At 38.0% G+C, this 25,289-nt stretch overlaps 1 protein-coding gene across 2 annotated transcripts; it reads right to left on the bottom strand.

Annotated features, from left to right (window-relative positions):
• Positions 1–1,577: 1,577 nt before the first annotated feature.
• LOC129775455 (uncharacterized) lies at positions 1,578–24,316 on the bottom strand. Of its 2 annotated transcripts, none has more exons than XM_055780227.1 (16): positions 24,113–24,316; positions 23,265–23,490; positions 22,221–22,420; positions 18,825–18,989; positions 18,306–18,727; positions 18,117–18,227; positions 17,907–18,059; positions 12,715–13,103; positions 12,545–12,650; positions 12,074–12,475; positions 11,811–12,015; positions 11,546–11,747; positions 10,920–11,486; positions 3,084–3,404; positions 2,688–3,025; positions 1,578–2,643 (listed from the first exon to the last, which is right to left on the bottom strand). In XM_055780227.1, exons 2-16 carry the CDS (start codon positions 23,321–23,323, stop codon positions 2,273–2,275), a joined length of 4,011 nt encoding a protein of 1,336 aa, XP_055636202.1. In that variant the 5' UTR covers positions 23,324–23,490; positions 24,113–24,316; the 3' UTR covers positions 1,578–2,272. The 2 variants fall into 2 exon arrangements, with proteins under 2 accessions (XP_055636202.1, XP_055636203.1); XM_055780228.1 differs by having other exon boundaries at positions 1,578–2,625.
• Between the last annotated feature and the right edge of the window lie 973 nt (positions 24,317–25,289).

Below are 25,289 nucleotides of genomic sequence, written 5' to 3'. Positions count from 1 at the left end.
GAATCGTTACATAAGCTCTCTTCAACTATTCATAAATCGTTCTACAGTATCTGTATTATTTCTTGAGTAGAACTCGAATTTTGATAGAATTAAAAAATTGACGTTTTTAGGTGAAATAAACGGGAATGCGGATACCCTGTCGAGATAAAACCGACACCTTTAGAGAATCGAAAACTTGATATAATAATTCCAAAGTAATAAAAGTACCGGTAAGTTTCATTTTTTGGGAAAAATTAATGCTTTATTCTACAAAAATAGCTACAAATTTAATATTCAATTGAAATTTTATCCTACGAGAACATACAGGGCATGCTGTAAAAACGTTAAGCCAAAATAAAAAAAAAGTCATTTCCGTGTGGCGTCTCATTAACTATCTCTCGTTTCCAATAGAGAAGTTCCTAAAAACTGTCCTCATTTTTTTGGTGAACTTGGAAGATGTGAGATGCTCTTTAGTAACAACTTCACAGTAATCTGATAAATGCCCCATGTTAGTCTTTTTATTGTCCTTAACGCTTTCCATTAGTGACTTCACCAATCCTGGAAAATGTGGCTTCTGCAAAGTTATCGCTAAGAAAACGTTTTTGAAAGTCAATGAAAAGAATATTTACCAAGTGTTACCAAGTTTATTGTTCATGCTACCCACCACTAACCATTTGTGCCGCATGTACAACGGTAAAATAGGTCGGCACAGGTACAGCGATTGTACCGAGTTGCTTGCATGGTTCTAGCGCTGTACATGGTGACAGACATACAATTTTCGAAGTACAACGGTAGTACAGCTGTATGTCTGTCATAAGTATTCTGTCGATGGAGACCGTCCAGAGCTAAGTAGACAGGGAAAGACATTCACGAATCGCTGCCCGTAAAAACCCCGTCCCGTTGTACCGCCCTAAAATCCACCTAAGAATCGTGACAAGGTGCGGCACTAAGCACTAAGCTTCGTTACAAGCACTAATTACCGTAATATGCTCTGAGGGAAAATGAGAGAAAAATATGAGCTGAGGGGAGATTTGATATTGCACTGGTCTTTTTTTACGCGTTAATTGGAAAATCCGCGTTAATAGGAAAATCCGCGTAAAAAACCTCGTAAAAAACCGCGCAAAAACAAACCGCGTAAAAAAAACCTGGGTGTATTTCAAGACTCGTGTCAGTGAAGCGCCACACAGTCTGATAAATGAATCGATCTATTTACGTATCAAAATCAAAACAAACGGTGTGCTTCGCTCTTCTCTCACAAACACTGTTACCCCATAAGAACACGTGGTTTCACCTATACTACTACAATGACTTCGTTCCACTTTCACCTTAAATCATCTATAAGAACATCCACTGATAATGACTCCGGTTCTGCTGCAATGAAACTTCAAATGTAAACATGCGATGAGTGCCCAACAGATGCTTTGCGTGTATGTGTAGCAAGAGCCACAAACGAATATGTCAGGTACTTGATGGTCTATGAAATTTGGGAGTCGGTTTAGGGCCACCTATTCTGAACTGCCACTCGTAGATCCAATCATTAGCATTTTGAAATGCGTCGCTTCCAATCGAGAATCGCTCCCAGCAATAGAAAAGAAAAGTTGTTCACACCACACAACTAATATATATTACCTCGAACGGAAACAAATGTTCCAATACAAAACCGAAAGCAATGCAAACATACTACTAATGTTAGACGGGCGTTACACTTGCATCGCCTCTACACATGCACTGTAGAGGACAGATAAATAAGTCGCTCCTCTAATCCTAATGAAATTCTAGTCTACTGCTACAAGCTAGTCGTATACAACTATAAAATGAATGAGAATGGTTATAAATTAATAATCCATGATATCAACCAACAACGGTCAATAAGCTAAGTTGAAAACAAAAATTCAATCTTGCCCTATCCAATGGAAATTACTAATCTGGCTCGAATCGACACACGTCCTTGTTGTCCTTCGTGAAATCGATTCATGATATATGATGTATGATTATTTATGGTGTAATATTGAAATGTTATGAATTAATAATTTAGGATGATTTGCCAAAAAAATCGACCGAAAACAGTCGATACGCTGAATTAAGCAATTCAACCTTGCCTTATGTTTTAAAAATTATTAATTAGTTGTCAATCAAACTTCACTTGTCGTGAAATCGATGTATGATAAATGATGTAGATAGCGTTAAGCAAATCGGGAACAATTGCATCATCGAGCAACTGTTTCCACCAATTCTAGAATTAGGATTTGATTTTAGATGTAAAAGAAATGTTATAGTTCTAATGATACGCCGTTCACTGCTTTAGGTCGAAGACCATTCCACAGTTTTCTACCTTTCCGTAGCTAACTGCTTCCGCATTTGTCCCGGGATCTTGTACGTTCTGTACTCCTGATAGGCTTAAAGTAATAATATTAGCTCTATTCTCTAACGCTACAGCGAGATATTGTCCACCATTCAGTATCTCGCATGCGGTAATTTTCTCGGGTGGTGTATACACCGCCAACAATTTACCGCTGTCTAGCTCCCAAAGTCGAACTGATAAGTCTCGACCTTCTCTGTCTCCAGAAAGCAATATCTTTCCGGACGGATCTAGCTTCAATAGCGTCACAGGTGCATTGTGGCCCGTGAGCATACAGCGGCAGTTTCCTGTTGATGAATTCAAATCTTTTCAGAATTATTTACGTCTTGTTTTATGAACTCATAAATACCTGTGACCAAGTCCCATATCGCGATGCATGCGTCCTCCAATCCGGCGATAACACACGTGTTCGTTTGGGAGATGGCTAATGATACCGTATTGCACGGTGGTTTCCACTTCTTGAACAAAGTCCCACTTTGTAAGTCATACACTACGATGAAATTCGGATTGGGTTCGGCTAGTTCTTTGGCAACAACACACACGTAGGATCCCTCGTGTGTAATCGCAGAAAGTGACGTTATGAAATCATGGTGCGGTATTCTCAGATCATACATTAACTTTTTCTGCGACAAGTGCCAAACGAGGAGCGGGAATGGTTTCTGGGTCTCATCGCCGCAGACCAGAATCCTGAGGAAAAACACAAATCTCACATTAATGATCTCCGGAGCATCCAAACGTTACGTACCTTCCGTCCCCTGAAACTAGCAGCGAATTCAGGAACCTATCCTCCCCGGCCTTGAACGTAGTGACACAGTCACCCGAATCGATATTCATCAAATTGACGTACATCCGATTCCGGGACAGACACACAAGGTGGGACGGATCGTGCAAACCAAAGTATGGCATCTTCTGGTTCATTACTCCTTTGAGAGTGACCTTAAACTTTCCCTCGTCCAGATCGACGATTCTGATCTCCCGTCTGCACAACACTGCCACCCCGTAGTCTCCCACAGGGCAGATTGCGGTCGGCTGAGGTACTCCTGTTAAGGTGCGCACTTTGCAGCATCTAGAAGATAATGGAAAAAAAATATTAATCGCTTCGAAACGTTTACTATCATAGACGTCGTAATTTGGCATCAATTCGTAGCATCCGGAAAGTCAAGGCATGGTTTATTGAATAGGGGCTTCAGATTCTGAACTGGTCAGTTTATTTACCAGATCAAAACTCAATCAAGAACTTATGAGGAGTGTGTGGACGCTAGAATGCATATTGGCAACACTGTCAGCTATAAATATCTCTCCACACTCGTTCATCCCACCATTCGTATATACCTCAAGCATAGCAACCTTGCACCTCGGCCTGACAGCTCATCTGAGCACGTCACACACAACAACAGCGTCCCCTTCCTTGTTCCAGCCACATAAGAGGTAAGACACATTTCCGCGTCCCGGGGCAAAATGGTGTATTCCACGGAGGCCGGTTATTTACAAGGAGTAATCGTACGATTAGTAGATGCAGCTTACAAGCAGTATGAGTGGTTTGAAGAGCATAAACGAGCAGTATCTTCTGCGTAGAACGAGATACACACTACAACATGGCGCAACTTGGTCAAAACCATCCCGAATGGGTTATTTAAGTTGATTGAGAACTAAAGATGACCTACGAATTAGGAACTTATTGTAGTTTATGTGAAATTGACGTTAATTTTGTAAAGAAGTGAGCGTTTTCCCATCTGGTTCTATAGTTATGGAACACTGGAATTTTTGTTTTTTGAATGTTTCGCGCCTGAACACAACAATAAAATTCAAACGGCCAGTCTTTAAAATAAAGATAGTTGTTATGTCCTACACTATATACTTCAATTAATCCGACTTCTTACATATTCCTGGAAACTCAGGAAAAATGAGTGGTTCTATAGTTGTGAAACGCAGTGTATAATGGTGACGTATACCATTATATAAGCGGATGCCAGCTCGGAAATCCATTCATTTTCTCTTATCCTTTCGCATGGAGTGGTCATTAGAAAATGTTCGTTTGTAACTGCTCCCGAGCGAAGGAATATTCGCATACGTTTGCGCAATCAGCTAGGTGTTTCAGTGATGCAATGGTATCCAAGAGCATCAGTTTCTATTCTGCTTTCGCATGGAGTGGTCATGAGGAAATGTTCGTTTGTAAAAGCGCCCTAGCGAGGGGAATATTTGCGCAATCGATCTCCGTTACGCAATCGTAGAGCATCTGTTTCTCTTTTGTTTTCGCATGAAGTGATCATGAGAAAATGTTCGCTTGTAAAGGCCCCAGAGCGAAATAAGATTCGCATACATTTGGGCAATCGGCTAGGTGTTCTAGTGACGCAATAGTATCCAAGAGCATCAGTTTCTATCCTGATTTCGCGTGGAGTGGTCATGAAAAATCGCATGTACTATTCTCACGAGAACAAAAATTATTTATATATCAAACATCTTCTGTTTCTTTTACAAAGCCACGCAAACCCAACGGTTCTTTTCTAGAGCACCAACAAGTTCAATATAATTGATTTTTATGTTAATAACAATACTCATCCACTCACACACTAACAAGAAAAACTATCGGCAATATTTAAAAAAAAATATCTTTCTGCTTTATAGTGACTTCCAACACTTTTGTCTGTTGCGTCACTTTACATCCATTTCGGAAGAATGTCGGGAATGAGAATTGAACTCGTGACCTTTAGTGGGAGAATACAAAGCATTCATTCATTCATTGAGATTTGATTTGGATGCAATTTCAAACAAATGATTACCGAGCCAGCGGTAGTTCACGCAGCGAATTCGATCTTATGTCTTCAATGGTGTCAAAATGGGTCCCAAGAAGCGATAATTTGAGTTCCGGAATTGTAAAAAGTCACGCGGGGCCATTTCTGGAGAATATGGTGCTTGTTCAATCACATTCGTGCCATTTTTGGTCAAAAATTCGTTCACAATGATCGATCAAAGAGCTGGTGCATTATCGTGGTACAAAAGCTAAGTGTTATCATTTCACAAATCTGGCCGTTTGCGATGAATTCTATATTTGGGTAATAGTCGTGCTGAGACTCTTCTCATGCTCGAAAACTCAACCAAAATATGAGGAACGGTCTCTTTATAGATATTTAATTCACGGGCTAGCTCTCTCAAACTTAAACGACGATTTCCGAGCACCACTCCTTTTATTTTGACGATGTTTTCATCAGTTGAGGTTGTCCTTGTTGTGGCAAATCGTTCATCTCTTCTCTACAGTCTTTGAATGCCTCAACCATCCCTCCATTTTTTCAACATAGTTTAGTCACCAAATGTATTCTACAACATCTTCAAGAAATTAAAAAGAAATAAGAAATTTTGTTTGCAACATAAACATTCATACAATATCTTTGACCAACAAAGTACAAACACGAAAAAACTAAATGACAGATCGCGCTCAAAATTGAGATTAAGACTACTATCAGTAGCACCAACTTAAAATAAAAATGGAAAAATGTTCAAGAAATATTTCACAAAATTTAGTAGTGGTCGTAGTAGGCGTATCTGAGATCTGTTGACAGCAAATTGTTTGGTAAACCTGTAGACTATAAAAATATCACGATGATCCGTTTAGTTTTGAAAAAGTTATGCTGAATAGAAGCCGAGAGAAAAAAAATTGTTTTTGGAAACCCACAATAAAAATCCAGCGTGGTCAGGTACTAAAATCGCGAAATCGATGAAAGTGGATAAATCGACCGTGTGGAAACATGACCGTACCACTGATGTTCGGATGGATCAGAGGACGCGTCGTAGTGGAACTTACGATCGTAAACTGAGGTTTAGGTATTGAAAACCATCAAGACAAACCCGGGACTCTCGCACTATGACATCGCCACACCTCTTAGTACCATCCGAAGAATCCATATGCGAGAAGGTTATCGTAAGTTCCGTGCCTGCGAGCAACCAAAAAGGACTCTGAAGCGAAATCTGATGTCCAAAAGACGTGCTTGGAAGTTTTGCATCAAGGGATTTGCAGCTGTGAACAGAAACTGAGGTTCTCGTCACGAACAAGACAATGGACCCGAAAATTTATTGGGAAGACTGCCTTCTCCTTCCGTTTATTAAGGCTCACAAAGATCCGGTGAAGTTTTGGCCAGATTTGGCAAGCCGCCACTACAGTCGAGAAGTGCGATTGTGCGAGAAGCACAATGGTCCAGAGAATTTAAGTGGAAATTTGCATCTATAGCTCGACAGTTAGTCTCTAGACAAAAACTGTCTTGGACAAAGTCGTTACATATGATGGAGCGCTCATGTTTATGTTTATGTTTATGTTTTATGTTTTATCCAGTACCTGTAAAATACTCTAACAAGCGTTTGTCAAATTTGGTATAATTAAATAATACAGTCAGACAAAGATAATATTTTTCAATAGCACACTCTAAGTAAAGCTAAACAGATCAAAATATGTTCGAATAAACGTTGCCACCACCTTGGAGTTGGATAAACGTTCTCTTGACTTTAAACATTGCACTCAATGAGCAATATTGGCTATGGTTCAATAATTTCTCTAATTTGGGTCATATAATAAATAAATAAATAGTTCCGTCATTATTGACCATAGAGCTGAACAAAACTATCAGAAAAACGTCACACTAATGGGGAAACATTAGTTGGAAAACCATCTTGCGCTCGTTTGCGAATCTTTGAATGGAAGGTTTTTGTCCACGTATCCAAGAAGAAGCGACGAAAGCTAGACAAGAACACAAAATGATGGTCTTCTCGTTGGATACGCGGATTGGCAAAAGGCATGTCGCTCAATAGATGGATACGGAGAGTGACTATGTTGCGATCAGCAGGAAGTTCAAATACATAGAAAACAATAGTTCGGTGGCTTGAGCGACACGACGCGGTTTGAAGAACGTCTAGCTGAGGGATCATTGAACCTGAAGTAGTAAGGAGAGAAATCGGAATCGCTCAAGAAAGAAACATCTGCAAAAGGCTGATAGGATGGTGTTAGAGGCACTGGGGTCGACTGGAACAAGCAGTATCCACGCTCGTTTACAGGGGGTATGGACGCAGGAACTGATTCAGCACGTTGTACGAAAATACATCTGAGGGGGAAATATCATTTACCGGTTTTTCCCAGGAAGGGCTAACGAGGTGTTTTACGAAATCGGACAGAGGAGTTTTACCGAAAGGACTGATGGAAGAGATCATTGTGGTCGGTGATTAACTGCGTGATTAACTCATGGAACCATGTAACTTCAAAGAAGCGGTCACTTCTTCCATTATGCCGAGTGGAAGAGTGCTATGGCTGCTGGAATCGAACCGCAAGCTATAAACGATTCAGGGAACTTTCTGAAGTTACCTGAAAGTCTAAAATAAGTCTGATGTCGAAAGGTGTTCAAGCTGAAGAGGAACGAAACTGGTGAAATTGTGAAGTATCAGTAGTGTATCAGTATCAGTAGTGATATCAGTAGTGGCTGGAAAGAAGTGTTAGAGCACCCCAGGAAACAGATTAAGTAGCGATCAGGCGTGGTGATTCAAATGGAAAGTGGATAGGGTATTGCGATACAGACTAGGCCAGTAATTTCAGAATACAAAACACTCCTACTGACGTTGTGTTCTGCATACTTTAACGAAACCTGTTGAAATAATGGAGGAAAGCCGGAGGTGCATTAAGTTCATCAGATCGAAAAGAATAAGTCGTCGATTGTAGAACATCGAGACCGTGAGGAGATGGAAACAAACATACTGATTAAACCGTTGGATCTGCAGGGATTCTCTTCAACGATTGATCTTGTAGCTAGCAATCGATGATGAGAAGAGAGACAGCCTTTTGCTGTCAATGCCGTCTAGTGCGATTTTTCATGCTTGTCACAGTCGTTTCTGCTCACGCGTTGTTCAATAAATCCTTACAGCAATTCCAAATGAAATCGACAAATGACAAAACATAAGAATTTTTGATTCGAATGAAAGTTTGTAATCCGTTTGAGTTGGAGGTATCGATTTAAGTAAAAGAAATCTTTGATAATTTAAATCCCATAAACTATGATTCATACCGAAATAGTGTCTTAGAAAGAGTTTTAGAGTTTTGGCGTTAAAACGTAAAAAATATACACTGAGATGAAAATAAATAAAATAAAGGTAAATATGTATTTTATATATTGCAAATTAGAGTTTTTTCGTAAATAAAACCTATTACTATTTAATAATGCTATACTAATACTATTTTAGTGCTACCGTGGTCCAGTGGTTAGCGTCCCACATTATCATGCCGGGAGTTCGGGTTCGATCCACGTTCGTGCCGGGGGATTTTTCGTCAAAAAAAATTCTTCTGGCTTGCACTGTGGTCACGCGTATTCTAGAACTTGCCATTCCAGAATACATTCAAGGCGTTTTATCCGGCATAGAAAACTCAACTAAGTACTACTAATAAAAATGACGCAAGTAGTGCCTATGTTGCGAAGGTCAAAGTTCCACCCGGAACGTTAGTGTCATCCAGGGCTTGGAAATATTGAGCTTGATAAGTAATATTGAAAATATATTTTTATCAGTGTAACGCATTTATTTTGCTTGTCGATGCTGCTGTCATTCATTCGACGGCAAACAAATTTACAACTGTGTTCATTCATATTCATTCTATGCTATCTGAGCTTTCCTTAAAGCTCGAGTCATGAGAATTTATTCACATTTATTCATTGCCATTGAATTTTCAGGAATGTTGTGACTGTTCTTTTTCAATATCCCGATATGTGTGTGATTTTCTCATTCAGTCAGTGCCTTGCTTATTCAGTTATTTTTGAAGTTACTCCGAAAGGGCAACGCAAATCGGTGGCGCAAGCGGGAATGCCAACAAAAGAGTAAGATCTGCATGCACACTCACAGGATTGCATAGGCTTGGACGGCGAGGAGGCATTCTGCCGAATCGATCCGAGTACCGAATACAAACTTTGTCAGCCAGAGCTGGATGTTGGCAATTTCATCCGCTAGTCCTATAGCACAGTTTAATCCGTTTGCAAAAGGAAGCTTGAAATATTCCCATTGCGGTCGTGTCACGGACACCACCATTTTATGTTCGTGTGTTCGGAATTTGAGTCAAAAATCAAATGTTTGAAATTTGAGTCAAGACGGTATTTTTTACATCGGAATTGGAGTCTTCTGAAGCATTTCTGACAAGTGGAATTGGAATTACATATTCAGTATGTAAAATGTAAGCATTCTCTAATTGAGACGGAAACCTTGCATGCTTGAACAATTTAATTTCTTGTCACTATTATGAGCATTCTATACATCGTTATCTTCCTCAACGAATTTCACCGTTTTGTCAATGTCCGAGCACGATGCTGATAGTAAATGAACTGGTATATTAACACGTTGACTGCCAACTACGAGATAACTCGTAGATTGCGATCTTTTTAAGGACGCCAACTACGAGTTATCTCGTCCTATGTTTACTTACCATTTTTATGAAAAAAGCAACAACAAAATTTTTTTATGATACCTATGTACTAGAATTTGAGTTTTTAATAATATAATGTGATAAAATCAAATTGCCATTTTTGGCCAGATTTCTGAAAATTGCCTTGGCAGTCAACGTGTTAATATCAATGAATGACAAAACTAGGGATATTTTCTTCTGCTCACATTCCGTGAACGCAGAACAGAACGAAAAAGAGAACGAACAAAACTGAATCAACTGTGAGGGGCTCGCTGTGATTGTGAGGCATTGGTTCATTTTCGGTATTCCGAATGCAATGGTATAATGATCGAATGTGGTCGGAAAATCAGCTGAAAAGATTGGTGTGATACAGATATTTCCAAGCACTGGTGCCATCCAAGAAGAAGAAGATACTAATACTAATACTATTTTTTTCTCAGTGCATTTTTTTTCACGTTTTAACATCAATACTCTAAAACTCTTTCTAAGACACTGTTCCGGTACGACTTACAGTTTTTGTGATATAAATTATCGAAGGTTTCTCTTGCTAAAATCGATACGCCCTTTTCAAAAGTTACACTTGAGTGAAAAAAATCCCAATTGCTGTGGAAAACTCATATTTCCTCCAACCCAAACGGAAAACAAACTTTCATTCGAATCAAAAATACATGTTTTTAAAATCTGCATTTTTAGGACGATTTCATTTGGAATTGCTCCTTTCTTTCATGTTTCTCAAACCATAAATCCAGTGTTATTCGTTCTCTATAAATATAACTTAATATTCTAGCTAGCCGAGCAGTACTTCACTACTATCTGTAAACCCATTTTAATGGTGAAATCTGGGATCGTCCAAAAGACGAGACTTTTTTACGCAAAAATTGTATGCCACTTCATAGGTGAGGAAAATCATGGCTAACAAAAAATAAAACTTTGTATACAATTAATTGTACCAATTCCTATACCGCAATTCATCTGAATAAACAGGAATTAACAGGAATAACCTCAAAACTTATGTGTACGTTCAATATACCATGACAAATCCGTCCATTCCAACGATTTAGAATTTCGATGGATAGAGAAATAAAATATTCAACAATTCCAAAAATGTACTGCTCAATTATTCACTGTTTCTTATTTAAGAGTATATAGTGAGCGGTTACTCACCTGGACACGTCCCAGACGCAAATCTCTTCCCGTGATGTACTTAATGAGATGACAAAGTACCCTTCCGTACTCAAGTTCATTATCAGATCGTAACCCTCGACAGACTTTTTCGACTCCGTGTCTGTCTTTTCTTCGTTTCCCTTCGTCAGTGTGGCCTCGCTGAGTTCCACGTTCCGTAGAAAAGGTACTGTGCCAGAATCGATGCACTCTTTCCACTTTCGCAGTGTTTCATTTTTCACCAATGTTGATCCTTCACTTCTTGTTTTCTCGCCGATGAACTCGTAGAGCAAAGAGTACAGCTGTTGAGCACCATAATTCAACGCCCTGAAATAGGTCTCGAAGAACTCCTTTAGCAACACCAGATGGTCGAACGCTGGTTCACTATTACTGTCGGCTAAATTTACTAGACAAACGTCATTTAACATATGAACACAACCGGTGGCGTGTAGTTTCTCTTGCATCCATGTCAGATCGGTCAGGTACCTGGAGCTCGCGAACTTCTTTTCGTCAGCATCCATTTTATATTTATGGTATGGGAGTTCAACTAGTTTTCGGTCGTTAAAACAGCTGAAAACATGAAACAGCTCTCAATAATGGTGAACTATTCTACACGAAGCAATACACACCTCCTGTTCTTTTTGTCCACGTAGCAGTTTGGCTGCTTTTCGAAATAGTTGTAAAGAATTTTGTGCGCTTCTTCAATCTCCTTCTCATAACGTTTTTTTGCAACCTCTCTGAGTGTTCTGTCCACTATTATGATGTTCTTATTATGCAAAAGTAATGGTCCCATGTTCCAGCAGAAATGTGCCCAAAATTTGGTTGTGGATCCTGATTGTGTAAAAAAATGTCTAAGAGTGAAACCCAACCTGCTCACAAATGACCACAACTAACCCTTAACTAAATTCGCATTTCTAATAAGCGTAATAATTTCAGTTTCCAGCAATCCTTCCCGAGCAGCAAGCAGTGATGCAACGACGAGGCTTGTAATGTCCCTAGTAAACCGTTCCTCGAGAATCACGAACACCTTTTCGCTAATATGGGTCACTGAGGTGTTCGTTAGATCAGTCATTCCAAGCCACGCAAGCCACCACAAGATCTAAAAAATTAACGTTCCAGATCGGTCCCAAGCCATAATATTATTTAACAAAAAATACCTTTGCCTGAACGGAGATTTTTTCATTCTCCTTAGACTTTTTCCAACTTTCAGGAAGCTGTAGAGCGCCGTTTGCCGAGTAAATGTCACCACCACCAAAGCACAGAACATCTTCCCATTGCGCCTGTGTGAAGGGTGTCAGATATAGGAAACTGTCGGCGTCACCAATCTTTTCCTTCAAGCCTTTCAGAGCCGTTTCCTCGGCACCTAGTTGACTGAAATCTTGGCACGTGCTGCTAGATGATACTGTTAGAACCAATTTCACATTTTCCAGAAGCTCCAGTGGTAACCACTTTAAATCGTCCACATCCCGCAAACTATCAACCGAGTCAATCAAGATAACGATTCGCTGCTTGGTGTTCTCGATGGTTTGTTTCAGTGTTTCCGAATACGATGCAATTGTCTAGTAAATGTATATGAAGTAAATAACTTACTTAATTATGCTATGAATACAATTTGCAGATATCCTTACATGGGCACATCTAGGTGGGGCTCCTTTCACGAGTACTGATACCTGTTCCGTGATGGATCCTAGAAGCGAAGTTACGTCGGAGGTCATGGTTGTTAAGTTTACGTACCTACATTAGCATACAGTACATTAATATCAAATGAAATACCGATCAATCGTTCTTCTTCTCATACCTCAACACAAGATAGCATTCAGGCAACCAAGTGTGAATATTCTGCGAGATTTTTGCCATCAGAACGCTCTTTCCGGCGCCAGTTTTCCCGTAGATTACCAGCGGTTTCTGACTGTTGCTGGTAAGATAGGATTTCACCCGATCGGTGACGGAGAAGGTGGCACAGTTTACGTTCAGGATCCGCGAATGACGATTCACTTCCTCGATTTCGCCCAGGAGCCTCCGATCAGCGCCGAAAGTGCACAGCGGGATCGAATATTTCTTCGCGTGCTCTTCAATTACACCATCTATCAGAGTGCCAAGGCAGTTGTCCAGCATAGCAGCGAATTGTTCCTGTTGTTGGGTGAGGGTTGGCGGGATGCGGAATATGTGCTTGTCCACGAGATGAAACTGTGGTAAAAGAAAAGGAGATTAGATTAAAAGAGAGCATTTCCAGCAAAGTTCCATTGGTATCAAACCAATAACGTATGGTATCAAGCTAATAACAGTAATAACAAACACCTATAATAAATTAAGTCAAATGTTCGAATCTCTTGTGGCATCTTTAACATATTAAGGACCGCACGTTTTGGGGCAAACTTGAACGCCTCATTTGTTCGGATTCCACGAATGAGATCGTTTCCTTCGATGTGGATGAGACGAAGGCGAGCCATCGGTAGGCCATGTTAGATTCTTGGCGAACCAAGGATTTACCCTTCAAGTGTAGAAAACACGGGTTATTTAGTGATCCATTCGTAACAGACGGAACGCGAAACACGAGAAAACTTGTGAGCGGTCCGCAATGTGTTAAGGTATATTTGAAGATGTATTCAAAATTAAGACTTGTTTGGATTGGTTTATTAAGGCACTGATTGTTGATTTTTGTAACAATATCCGCACATTATCGCTACATGCGTTGTACTTTCGTTATGCTTCGGAGTGTTCCAAAGCACAAGCACAGGCAGAGTATTATTTGAGAGGTTTGCAATTCAAATTGGTGGCCGCAGTCTCGAGCCGCTCAAAGTAATTTTTAAAAATAAAAACATATTTTGTCCATACATCGACCGGTGGGAGTGTTGATGATTCAATCATACCGTTATACGAGAATGGTGTAGATGTTCAAGCTGCCGGACTTCCAGAAATGTCCAACATACAACCGAATTGAAGAATCCATGTTCATTGCAATATTGAATATCATCAACATCTAGAGTCCAAGGAGGTTTGGTTTGTGTCGCCGATCAGTATTATATACTTTTATGAGACGATAAATTTTATTTGACAAGTTATTCCTGATTGGTACCTATCTCGCTATAGCTTTCAGTCTACTCCATCCTCAATAAGCAGTAGACAAGCTTGAAGTGCAGTAGAAATAAATGGGGCATACCACAATAGTTCAAAACAACGGATGCATTGGTTCATACTCAACAAGGAAAAAATCCTATGGAATGGAATCACTGTATATAATCGAGTAAAAAAAAATTTTTTTAATTTGTTTTTTATACTAATATTTTTCGTTTTTTGATTATAAAAGAAGAATTATATTTTTGATTCATCCCCTTAAAGGCATAAAATACCTTTCTCATATAAACAATGCTAATTATTCCAGAATGTGATAAAGGATCATATTTGATGATAAAAAACCTTCTACGCATATGTTCGAATTCCAACAATGACAGAGTTAATGAAGTTTTTCTCTGTTTCGGACCCTGTTTGCCTCAAACTGGCTCTAATTCAAAAATTCCGCTACGTAGGACAATTATGTTACTTCCATTTGAAAGATGAGAAAATTTTATACAGGATACAGTTGAGCTGTGAGAAACTTCAACGGGTGTGGTTTTTAAGGTGTTATTCTTAATTGTATCCAAAAAATACATAATAAACATAAATATTTCCATCAACCAAATTGAAGCTCTCTAACCGCTCTACAATTTGTTCCTTGACACTAAACTTCTATCTTTTTTTATTCCGCCGCAATATAATTTTAAACAATTCCTGGTGAATCTTCAACTAAAATCTACCAAAATCACGATTTTTACTTCACTGTACGTGTAACAGCCAATTAACTCACACTTTAACACTGATCCATTTAATTTTCTCTTGAAATATGTGAAAGTCTAATCACTCAGAACCAGTTGTCAGCAATGATTCATCCTGGCCCGATAACAGCTCGAGAGAAAGAGGGGAACGGTCTCATAGATGCTGATCTGATTTGCAGAACGGCTTTATTAGAAGACCAAATGTAAAGTGTCCACTCCGCTTCGAGAACTATGATTACTAAATTAAAGATAAGAGGAATACTACAACCCGGAAAATTGCCTGGCAACAAGGATCAGAAGCAATAAGTGGAGAGAACTGATACGTAAATGTAATTCGAATGCGAAAAACAGCAATTGTTACCAATATTTCATATATTGTTATCAATAGTTCATATATTGTTACCAATATTTCATATATTGTTATCAATATTTCATATATTGTTACCAATATTTCATATATTGTTACCAATTTTTCTTATATTCAAGGAGACCTGACGGTTTGGTAATTTACAAGTTATTGAAACAGACTGTAATTTTGTTCTGTATTTGAGGTAAGTGTTTATATTCAACCCATTACTTACATTTGAAACAATCGACGACATATGAAAATAATTGACAAGGATTGGTAAAACGAATAACTTTTAGGACATTAGTTAATTAAACGAACAATATTCAAATGATAAATACCCTCCTAAAGGCGGAATTTCATCTATCCAACATGCTACATGCTACAAGTCAATGGTTCTTGCTAGCTGGAGAGTCTCTTTTACGACATAATTGGTCTTGTCGAGCAATGTTGGCCTTATCCAATGCCCTGCGGATCGGTGCGGCGTGTGTAGCACGACAATATTGGAGCAACTACATCATTTAATGAAGTTTATCATAACTCACCACAATAATGGAACAGCATAATGTTTGATCATAAAAACAAAACATCAGAACAGATACATTGGAGCAGTGAGCGTTCGCATACTGCTGTGTAGTGGCTGAGATGGAAATAAAATAAAAAATTGCGCAAGTATCATATCGATTGTTGTTCACTATTTACTTGTAGCATGTAGCATGTTGAATAGATGGAATGCAACCTTAACGATGATTTGTGGAAGCAACAAATATGGTGCGAGTAATTATTATGGAACATTACTAGAATGTTACCGAAATTGTACAACATCTGGTAACATTCATCAGAATCCGATAACTGTTGCAGAGATTTTATTGAGCGGGCCGAAGGATGTAAATCTTCAAGGTTCTTTTCAAAACATCTGTAATCAATCGTAACGCTGTTGTGGACGATACATTACTGATGTAGATTGCCTCAGGCATCACTTGACGTGTTTTTACTAGACAAGCGATAGAAATTATTGAGTCACTAGCTGACTCGGCGAACTTCGTCCCGCCCAAAATTGTCACGGGCGAAGAAAAATGGGTAGTGCACGGGAATGTAGTATGCAAAAGAACATGGGGTAATCACGGCGAATCGCGCCAAACAATTTCGAAGCGTGGATTGATGCCAAATATAGTGGTGCTGTGTTGCGGGATTGAAAAAGAGTTGTCCAATATAAGGTGTTACCACATGACCTAACAATTAATTCAGAGCTTCACTGTTCACGACTAAAAAGACTACACGAAGCGATTAAGAAAAAAAAAACACCAGAATTGGTCAAAAGAGAAGGTTAACATCATCATTCTACATCATTCACATCACAATTGTTGTTGAATGAAATTATTCAAAAATTAAACAAAAAAGCAAGCAAGAAATGAACCAATATAGTCTCAAAATTTTCACGTATTACAATAAAGAACAAAGATGTTCAGACGTTATCTGTTTCTCCTTCAAGAGATAAAATACGACAAGGATTATGAAAATTCAAAAATTTGTATACATACATACATAGGAAAATCATTAGTGGAACATATTGATAAAACCCATAGCGTTGGAACAATGTTCTATCATGAAGGGACATGTCTTCTGAGAAAAAAAACATGGTGAATAAATATCCAAATGCCATTTCAAAGGGAATATATTGAAACAATGAAAATCTAGAAACAACGTCGGAAGTAGCCTTTAGGACATTATGTAATTGAAAATACAGTATTCAAATATAAACTCTCCTAACGATAATTATGGCAACTGAGAAAAACGCAATCAAAGTTTTCTAACATATTTGCCTGCCAGAATCTTTAAGCATTTGTTTCAATTTAGCAATACGCCGGTTTTTTATAAGCAGTAAACTATTGCTTGATGAAATGTGAAAAGTTGCCCTCACTGAATCATTCATGCTTGATTTCAGGCCCTGTCATGCCTAAAATATCAGCATGGGACAATTGAACTTGATGTTGTTTTTTTTTTTGAATACTGGGAACGAACAATAATTTTATTTTTTGCGTTTTTCCGGAAGATTATGCATAAAAAAAGAAAAGTGATAATTGTCAAAAAGTAACTAATATTTTCACAAGCAAGAATGTATTTGAAGTTCCAATACAATTGCCATATCCTACCTTCCGAACAGATCAATTATCGTGACGAACTATGATTCTAATCAACGATTATTTTGTTAACGTACGCACTCGGGTCGGAGGATGTAAACCTTAGAGGCTCATTTCAAAACTAATGCACAAAATCATAACACAGTTTATTGGATGGTTCAATCCTAATGCAAATTGCATCAGTTGCAATCTTAGCAGGTTTTACCAATCGAGCGATATAAATAATGTATATGAGTGTTTCGAAAACTGTGACAGTGAGAATTGAGGATCTATGGCAGCTGGTGAATGAAGAGTTGAAGAATACTTTTCCATTACGAATGAACTTTGTAGTTTAAAGCCCCTTTTTAAAGTAAATTTGAATACACCAGTCGATTCATTATGTATTGGACTCAATAGAAAAGTTAAACCTGCCAATGTTATGGCGAGAGTACCTTCCCTAAGGACCTAACGTAAAAATGATAGAGAATATCGACAGAAGAATGATTCAACCTCCATAAAATTATGGAAGTTTTCATTTGAAGGAAGGTCTACAGAAAAAGCTTTCACTTTGAAAGCGAAACAATAGCAGTGCTATGAGACAAAGAGTATTTTTAGAATTAAATGTAGTTCCGCGCTCAACGTTTAGGGACACCTTAATTTTCTCAAGAACGCAATACTACCTTAACAATATAATATAACAAACGTTTAATACCTTCAAATCGTTTTGAATATTGTTCAATCTTCGGATCATTTCCACTTCTAACGATGATGAATTTTCTGTCGCTTTTGGCGGAGCGACACAATTCTGGATCCAAACACATCGTTTGGAAAGCTCCTGACTGATAAGCACAGTGTTGTTGATTTCCTGCAAGTTAAATATATAGGGAATGTCTATTCGCGACTCAAACCGAAAAAAACAAACCTGTTCCACAACTGTTGTTAAATACGAGTCTCTCAGCTCTCTGGAGAAAAGATCTACCAAGATGTTCAGAAGCATTGACAGCTCTTTTTCCGACTCTTCCGCCGTGAGATTCTGAAAAAAAATACGAAAGCATATCAGCATAAAAATGGAACTAAAACCAACCCATTCCACCTATATATGTTCACTCACAGAGTTATTTTTGGCATTCAACCGGTAGCACGGCGGCTGCGATTTGTCATCCAAAGTATACCACTTATCCAGAATGGCGCGATCCTGTGGATTCTTCTCGGCCATCTGCTGCACAGCTGCAAAGTCCTGACTTTCGATCGTCAGCGGAAGCAGCGGATCTCCGATGGTGTTGCTCAAAAACAACACAGGTATCAGATACGAGTCGCACGATTGGCGCGTAATTTCCGCTAAACAGTTTGCCGCCAGCTGGTGGCCACCTTGGGCCTCTAGCGGCCCACTGGTCCACGTGGTTACGTTCAAGCTGCTGCCCTTCGTCTGCATAACATGCAGGTCGGACACGTGCAACTCGAACCCGCGGCTTTGGCATCTCTGGTTCAAACCCTTGTACACATCCCGCAGAACGTTCTTCTCCGCCTGATGCCCTGGTTTGGAGAGATTAATCAGCGTATAAGTGTATCGCCATCGCCGAATGCACAGGGATAAAAATAAACACTAATGAGAGGGGCAACTTCAACTTACCATCGTCCGCTGCCAATATGTATAGGACAATTTTTTTATATTTATCCGTGCGCCGGCTGTTGCTTGGCTTTCCGTACAATGGTGTCAAGGTAGGTGGCAGATGTTGATAAAAGGGCGGGATGTCACATGGAGGCGATGCGGCCATAGGGCTGTTGGAAGTAGAATCTGTTTGGGACGAAACAAGAATTTGTGACAATCGGCTACTATTCGCTTCAACAGACAAAAATTACAGAGCCTAATCTGTAATTCTCTAACCTTTTTTCGTTTTCGTTTGATAAAATTACATTTCTCCAATTAAGTGTTACTTATGTCATATCTGTATTTGGTTAAAATTTTTATATCAAATACGAGTAACAAGCCTTGATCATATTACAGGTGACGGATTCCATGCTAACTCGTCTTAGGAGTTGGTAGCACCATCTCAGATGGCAGCGAAACGTTGTTGGTGTCTTTCAAGCAGCTTTGCATACTTGAAATATTAAAAAAAAAGTATTAGACTACTTTTTTAAAAAGGCCAAAAAATTTTTCTTTGTTTTTTACGAAAAAATATATCTCGAAAACTATAATTCCTACAAAATTTGGGTCCATTGGGATAAAATGTAGGATTTTTTTAAATTTTCATGAAAAAATAAGATTTTTTTTTTAAAATGCGCTGAAAAAAAGTACTTTCAAAATTAAAAATCATTTTTCTCAAAAACGTTTTTTTTAAATTCTCAAAAAATATATATGAACTAGCTGACCCGGCAAACTTCGTCTCGCCCAAAATTTGTTTTCTGTTATCGATACCTTCAAACATTCACGTTTACTTACTATGAGCAAGTTCATGGGTTCCTAGTATTTCTACCAAAATTCATCATTAAAATATCAGATTATTTTCACACACAACTCTCGTTCAAATTTTTTCAACCACTTGCAAATAACATGTTTCTTCATGGAATAAATGTTTTATACAGAAAATAGGATAGAATAAAGACAACCCTAAATCAGAAAATTCCTTCCTCGAGTTCTGCTCTTATCAACACATTCGGCGATACTTTTTTATTGGTCTAGATCGAAGAAGATATAGGAGTACGTTTCATTATATTAAAATCCATTTCCACTTTCGAACAAAGACCAATTTCGCTAGCGCAAACATCAAATGGACTAACAGCACTTGTCACTATGTAATTGTAGAACATATGGGAATTTAATTTTCCGAATTTTCTCTTTTTCCTTCGCAGTTTTCCGAAAATTTTCAATTGTCATGTTTGGTTGGAATATTTTTGGTTGAAATATGTGTAATATTTGTATGGGACCTCCTCTCCATTGCAGAGGAGGGAGGGGTGTCATACCATCATAGAAACATTTCTCATACCCAAAAACCCTCACATTCCAAATTTGGCTTCATTCGCTTGATTAGTTCTCGAGTTATGCAGAAGTTTGTGTTTGTGTGCTCCCTGTAATTTGTGTTTCATTTGTATGACAGCTGGAAAGTCTAACTACCATAGAAACATTTATCGCACTTGGTTCCTTTTGCTTGATTAACTCTCGAGCAATGCAGAAATTTGAGTTTCATTTGTATGACAGCTCCCCCCCAAGCGAGGGGGGTGGAGAGTCCAATCACCATAGAAACATTCATTGCACCCTAAAACCTCCATATACCTTATTTTGTTTCCATTTGCTTGATTATTCTCGAGTAACGCAGAAATTTGTGTTTCATTTGTATGGCAGCCCCCCTTAGAAGGGGGGGTGTATAGTATGACTATCATAGAAACATTTATTGCACCCTAAAACCTCAATATGCCTAATTTGGTTTCAATTGCGTGATTAATTCTCGTGTAACGCAGAAATTTATGTTTCATTTGTATGGCAGCCCCCCCCCCCCTTAGAGAGGGGGGAGGGGTCTCAAACTATCACGAAAACCTTCCCCGACCCCAAAAACCCTTACATACCAATTTTCATGTTAATCGGTTCAGTAGTTTCCAAGTCCATAAGAATCAGACAGACAGACAGACAGAAATCCATTTGTATATATATAGATAGAAGATAGCCCTTACAATTTCCAACAAGTCGTTCATACATCGGAAGATGGGCACTTTTACAGGGAAACAGTTTCCTAACAACAACTTTCTCATGTTTTCTTTGAAAAAATTACAACTAATCCTAACTTTGTTTAAAGTGAAGATAGCAACATAGTGTATTCGACAAAGTTCGACGAAAGTTCAATGCTTTACTACATTTCATTCTTTGACTAATTTTTTTTAGGCCTGATAGATATTGCGTGAGATTTTTTTTTAAATTTTGAGTTTTTTTCAACTTTTTTTTGGAAAATCTTACTTTAAAAAATATTAGATCTACAAAATGTTGGTTACAGAATGAAATGTAGGGAGTTATTCATGTTTTCATTAAAAATTACCAAGCAAATTTTTGAAAACAAAAATTCGTTGAAAAAAAATATTTTGAAAATTAAAATTTGTTTTCCTCGAAAACTCCTCAACTCTGAAAAAATAGATATGAATAGTCCATACAATTTTACGGGGAAAAAGTTTTTCGAACAACAACTTTTTCATGTTTTTCTTTGAAAAATTACTATTAATGTTTAATTCGTAACATTTGTATGTATAAATTATCGCGATTTACATGCTCTGCTAATTTTTTTCTATTCAGAAAAATGTCAAGAACATTGTCAAACGCGAGAATTTACACACAAAAATATAACGAGTCAAACATTATTTTTTCAGGAGTCTCCATACAAAAATGCCTTATATTCCAGAAACTATAGATAGATAGATAGAAAGTTGACGTCTTCGACGAAAGTTTATGCTTTAATAAGATCCAAAACTTTGTCGAATACACTACATTGCTATTTTCACTTTAAACAAAAATAGTATTAGTTTTAATTTTTTCAAAGAACACATGAAAATGTTGTTAGAAAAACTTTTTCCGTGTAAAAGTACCCATCTTCCAATGTATGGACGACTTGTTGGATATTGTAAGGGCTATTCATATATATATATATATATTTTTTGAGAATTTAAAAAAATTTTAATACATACATACAAATACATACAAATACAATTAGATTTTTAATTTTTAAAATATTTTTTTCAAATCAAGAAAAAGTTTTTGACCCTTTCAACAAATAATCTAATACTTTTTTGAATATTTCAAGTATGCAAAGTTGCTTAAAAGACCCATGTGTTTACACCCACAACGTTTCGCTGCTGTCTGAGATGGTGCTGCCAATGGCCAGTTGAGTTGGCATGAAATTCGTCAGGTGGCAAGTTTGAAAGTACGCGTTCTATCTGCATTATGTTATTTCTATCCAGATTCAAAGATGTAATGTCCAAAAGTACTATTTGGCCCAATTCTACGATTGATTCCGAATACGGTTCGAATAGTTGTTTTTGCTCTTACCTGATAGTGTGATAGACTGGATGTTTTGCAGCATCTTCTGTTGCGGCTTGGCGGTCTCAGCAGTGCCACTGGTGGTTGAGTTGTTCGATACCGGTCCTGTGCCCGATCCATCTGACGTAACTTCTGGCGCCGCTAAGGGCGCTCCCTTTGAATCGTTGGCTTTGGCTTTACTCTTATCCGCCAATTGATACGATGGCGATCTGTAAAAAAAAACAATAATTAGTCATATATACAGTCTATATTATTACAACTATGCTGATTATATGATCTCAATTCACTTCCTTCAAATATCATATTCATCATGACTGTTTGAAGGGTCAAGAATGAAAGTGTTGACCATTTCAATACAAGCTACCAAATCAAAAGCTTTCAATCCATAGCTTCTTCCACAGATATGAACCGATGTCATAGTTCAATACGTTTCTTAGTGGATAAAATATTTGAACCATCTGCTGCCTCACGCAGAGCAGACGGAAAATCAGTTATATAAACAACAACAGACTCAACATGAGTTTGTTTTTAGCATATTAGAGCGTGGAAAGCACCCTTGACGTCAGTCTGGTGTGCGTCTTCATATTTCTCGATTATAAAAGCCAAACGAGAGGAATATAACACAAACAGTGAAGTGATATAAAATATTCATTCGCGGGAGAACCGTTGATAGCAAATGGAAGCAACCAAATATTTTTCTTCAAACTAGCAGAAAATGATGCTTACGCTAGTAAATAGAAGAAGATAAAAGTTACCCATTGATATGCAAAAATATAAAAAAGGAAATTATTTTTAGAGAACAATAAATTTCATCCTGGATTCGAACCGCATTTCGCTTGTGAAAGATTTGAAGAAAAAATCATTCCAAGGAACAAATCGCAATTTGGGTCGCTAGCAGTCAGAATAAAAAAAATATATATATATATATATATATATATATATATTGGTTGAATCTTTGAAGGAATTAATAATACATCAAACTGATATATCCGGGAATATGCTGGTCATTTCAGTATTGAATAAAACATTATCTATATAAAAATAAAAACTCACTCCGATTTTGTCGAAACATTGTCCTTGTCCTTTTTCGACAGGGCGCAGAGGTTCCCCATTTTGCACCGATTGTTTCTGCTCCACTTCTGACACTTGAAATCCTGCTGTTTTTTTCTCTCCTCCTCACGTTTATGATCGGTAGCTACACATTTTTATTTTCACTTTTATCACTATCATTGCTGTTGTTTTTCACTTATGTTTTATGTTGTAGATGTTTCTGTTTGTTCTGAAATATAAAACAAAAGATAAGTGAAGGGATCACAAAAGACACATTACAATGTTGAATCACATTTGATCCCATATATCTTGGGCACCACAATTGGCATGCGATGGCTATTCATAATATTCTCGACAATTTGCTTGCATTTCCGCTTCATCGAACTGTTGTTAGCTGATAGCGTGATTTTTTCCGCCCCCTTTCTTTTGTCGCAATATAACCTATTCACACTTGTAATTCCTTTGATCCCTGAATACAGGGTATAAACCATGTGGAAGTTGCTTCACAGTTGGGTGATTACACAGTTTCCTCCGTGTATTCCTGTATGCAATCAATTCTTTATCCCCATACGATGATTAGCCAAGTGCTGAATCCATCTTAACGAAAAGGTTTTATGTCTATGGAATCAATATCGGAATGGAGTCCAAACAAAAAACAAAAAAATTGTGGATACATGATAACCCATTGGGAATAAAAAAAAATCACGTTCATAAAATAACCTCAACATTACAATTTACAAAAAGGAAAACGAATATTTACATATGCCCTCGCCCCGAAAAGAATTAAATCTTCATTTTTGAAACACCGAGCGTATTGAAATTTGAAATAAAAAAAACAACAATGTACTCACGTTCATTTCACTTTATCCATTTTCACCACACTGTTTTTTTCTGCGATTGCAAAAGATGCCATTAGGCCACTTGATCAGGAATATGGTACGGTGCCGCTGTGGTCCATTGTTGCTGGACAAGCTCACGGGCCACAAGGTGGACCGATAACGGCGCTTAATCGATGTTCACACCGCTACGGTTGCAGCCTGAAAGAACGAGTTGCTCTTGCGCAAGATGACAAGAACACTCGAACGGCTTTGTTCCCAGCTTCAGTATTCTATCGGTATTGTTCCTTCTACTATTGTTGCATTCTGCCTGGTCTTTCACTACCACCAGAACTAGTTGTACCCACTAATATTACATGTTATTGGGCTTTGTCTGATTACTTCTTGTGTTGGGACTTAATTTTAACAGGATTATTGCCACAATTTCTTCGAGCGAAGAAATATTTCAATTTGAAGCAATGATTGCATTTGTTAGGCGAACCTCTTGGTACGAAACTTTATCCCGAAAAAGCGCTTTACATGAGTTAGAAGATTTTCATATTCGATATACCAGTTCAGCATTGCAAATCTATAAAAAAAATATATATCACTTGTGTTGGGTTGTCTAGAAAGCCCGTGCCGACTCAAAATAAATCAAAAGCATCATTTTATAGCATCTTTCACCCATCAATCCATTCTGCGAGAAAGATTGCAGCTTGGAAAATCAACTTTCCCATAACTTGTTTAGCTTCCCGTTAAAGACTGATCAAGACGATTTTTATGCTTCCTATAGAGTCAACACTTTTTGTCATTGTGGTAATTTCAAAAACTTCAAAAACGGCATGTTTTCTATTGCGTTTAAGAAGCGAGTCGCTGACGGAGATGCGATGCATTGAATGTGTTTCAGTTGAATAGTGTTGAACCCATATATCGTAGTGTTTTTTGTAACCAAGTTTCACCAGATTCTCACGAAAACGATGGTTTTAGATAACTGTGGTAAATCTGCTATTTATTGTATCGTGTACCGAGGATTCTTCTTGATAAGCGTCTCGATTTGGTCATCATCAGTGGCGGCACGAACATTCCGGACAACCTAATATGTTTATGACTTAACTGTGTGACTGCGGAGGAGTGCGATTTTTCCAAATATTTATCTTTATTAAGCTCATTTGGCGTTAGCCTGACAGGGACAGGAGTTCAAAATTTCGATAAA

Source organism: Toxorhynchites rutilus, chromosome 3, assembly GCF_029784135.1.
Source record: "Toxorhynchites rutilus septentrionalis strain SRP chromosome 3, ASM2978413v1, whole genome shotgun sequence".
Classification (NCBI taxonomy): domain Eukaryota; kingdom Metazoa; phylum Arthropoda; class Insecta; order Diptera; family Culicidae; genus Toxorhynchites; species Toxorhynchites rutilus.
This window is presented reverse-complemented; position numbering and strand designations above follow the sequence as displayed.

Coding starts and splice junctions, on each gene's coding strand:
- LOC129775455 (XM_055780227.1), bottom strand. CDS start 23,323: ATGGGGAACCTCTGCGCCCTGTCGAAAAAGGACAAGGACAATGTTTCG. Junction 13,104..17,906: donor ATATTCAAAACGATTTGAAG/GTATTAAACGTT, acceptor CTTTTACCACAG/TTTCATCTCGTGGACAAGCA. Junction 11,748..11,810: donor AAATGCGAATTTAGTTAAGG/GTTAGTTGTGGT, acceptor TTACACAATCAG/GATCCACAACCAAATTTTGG.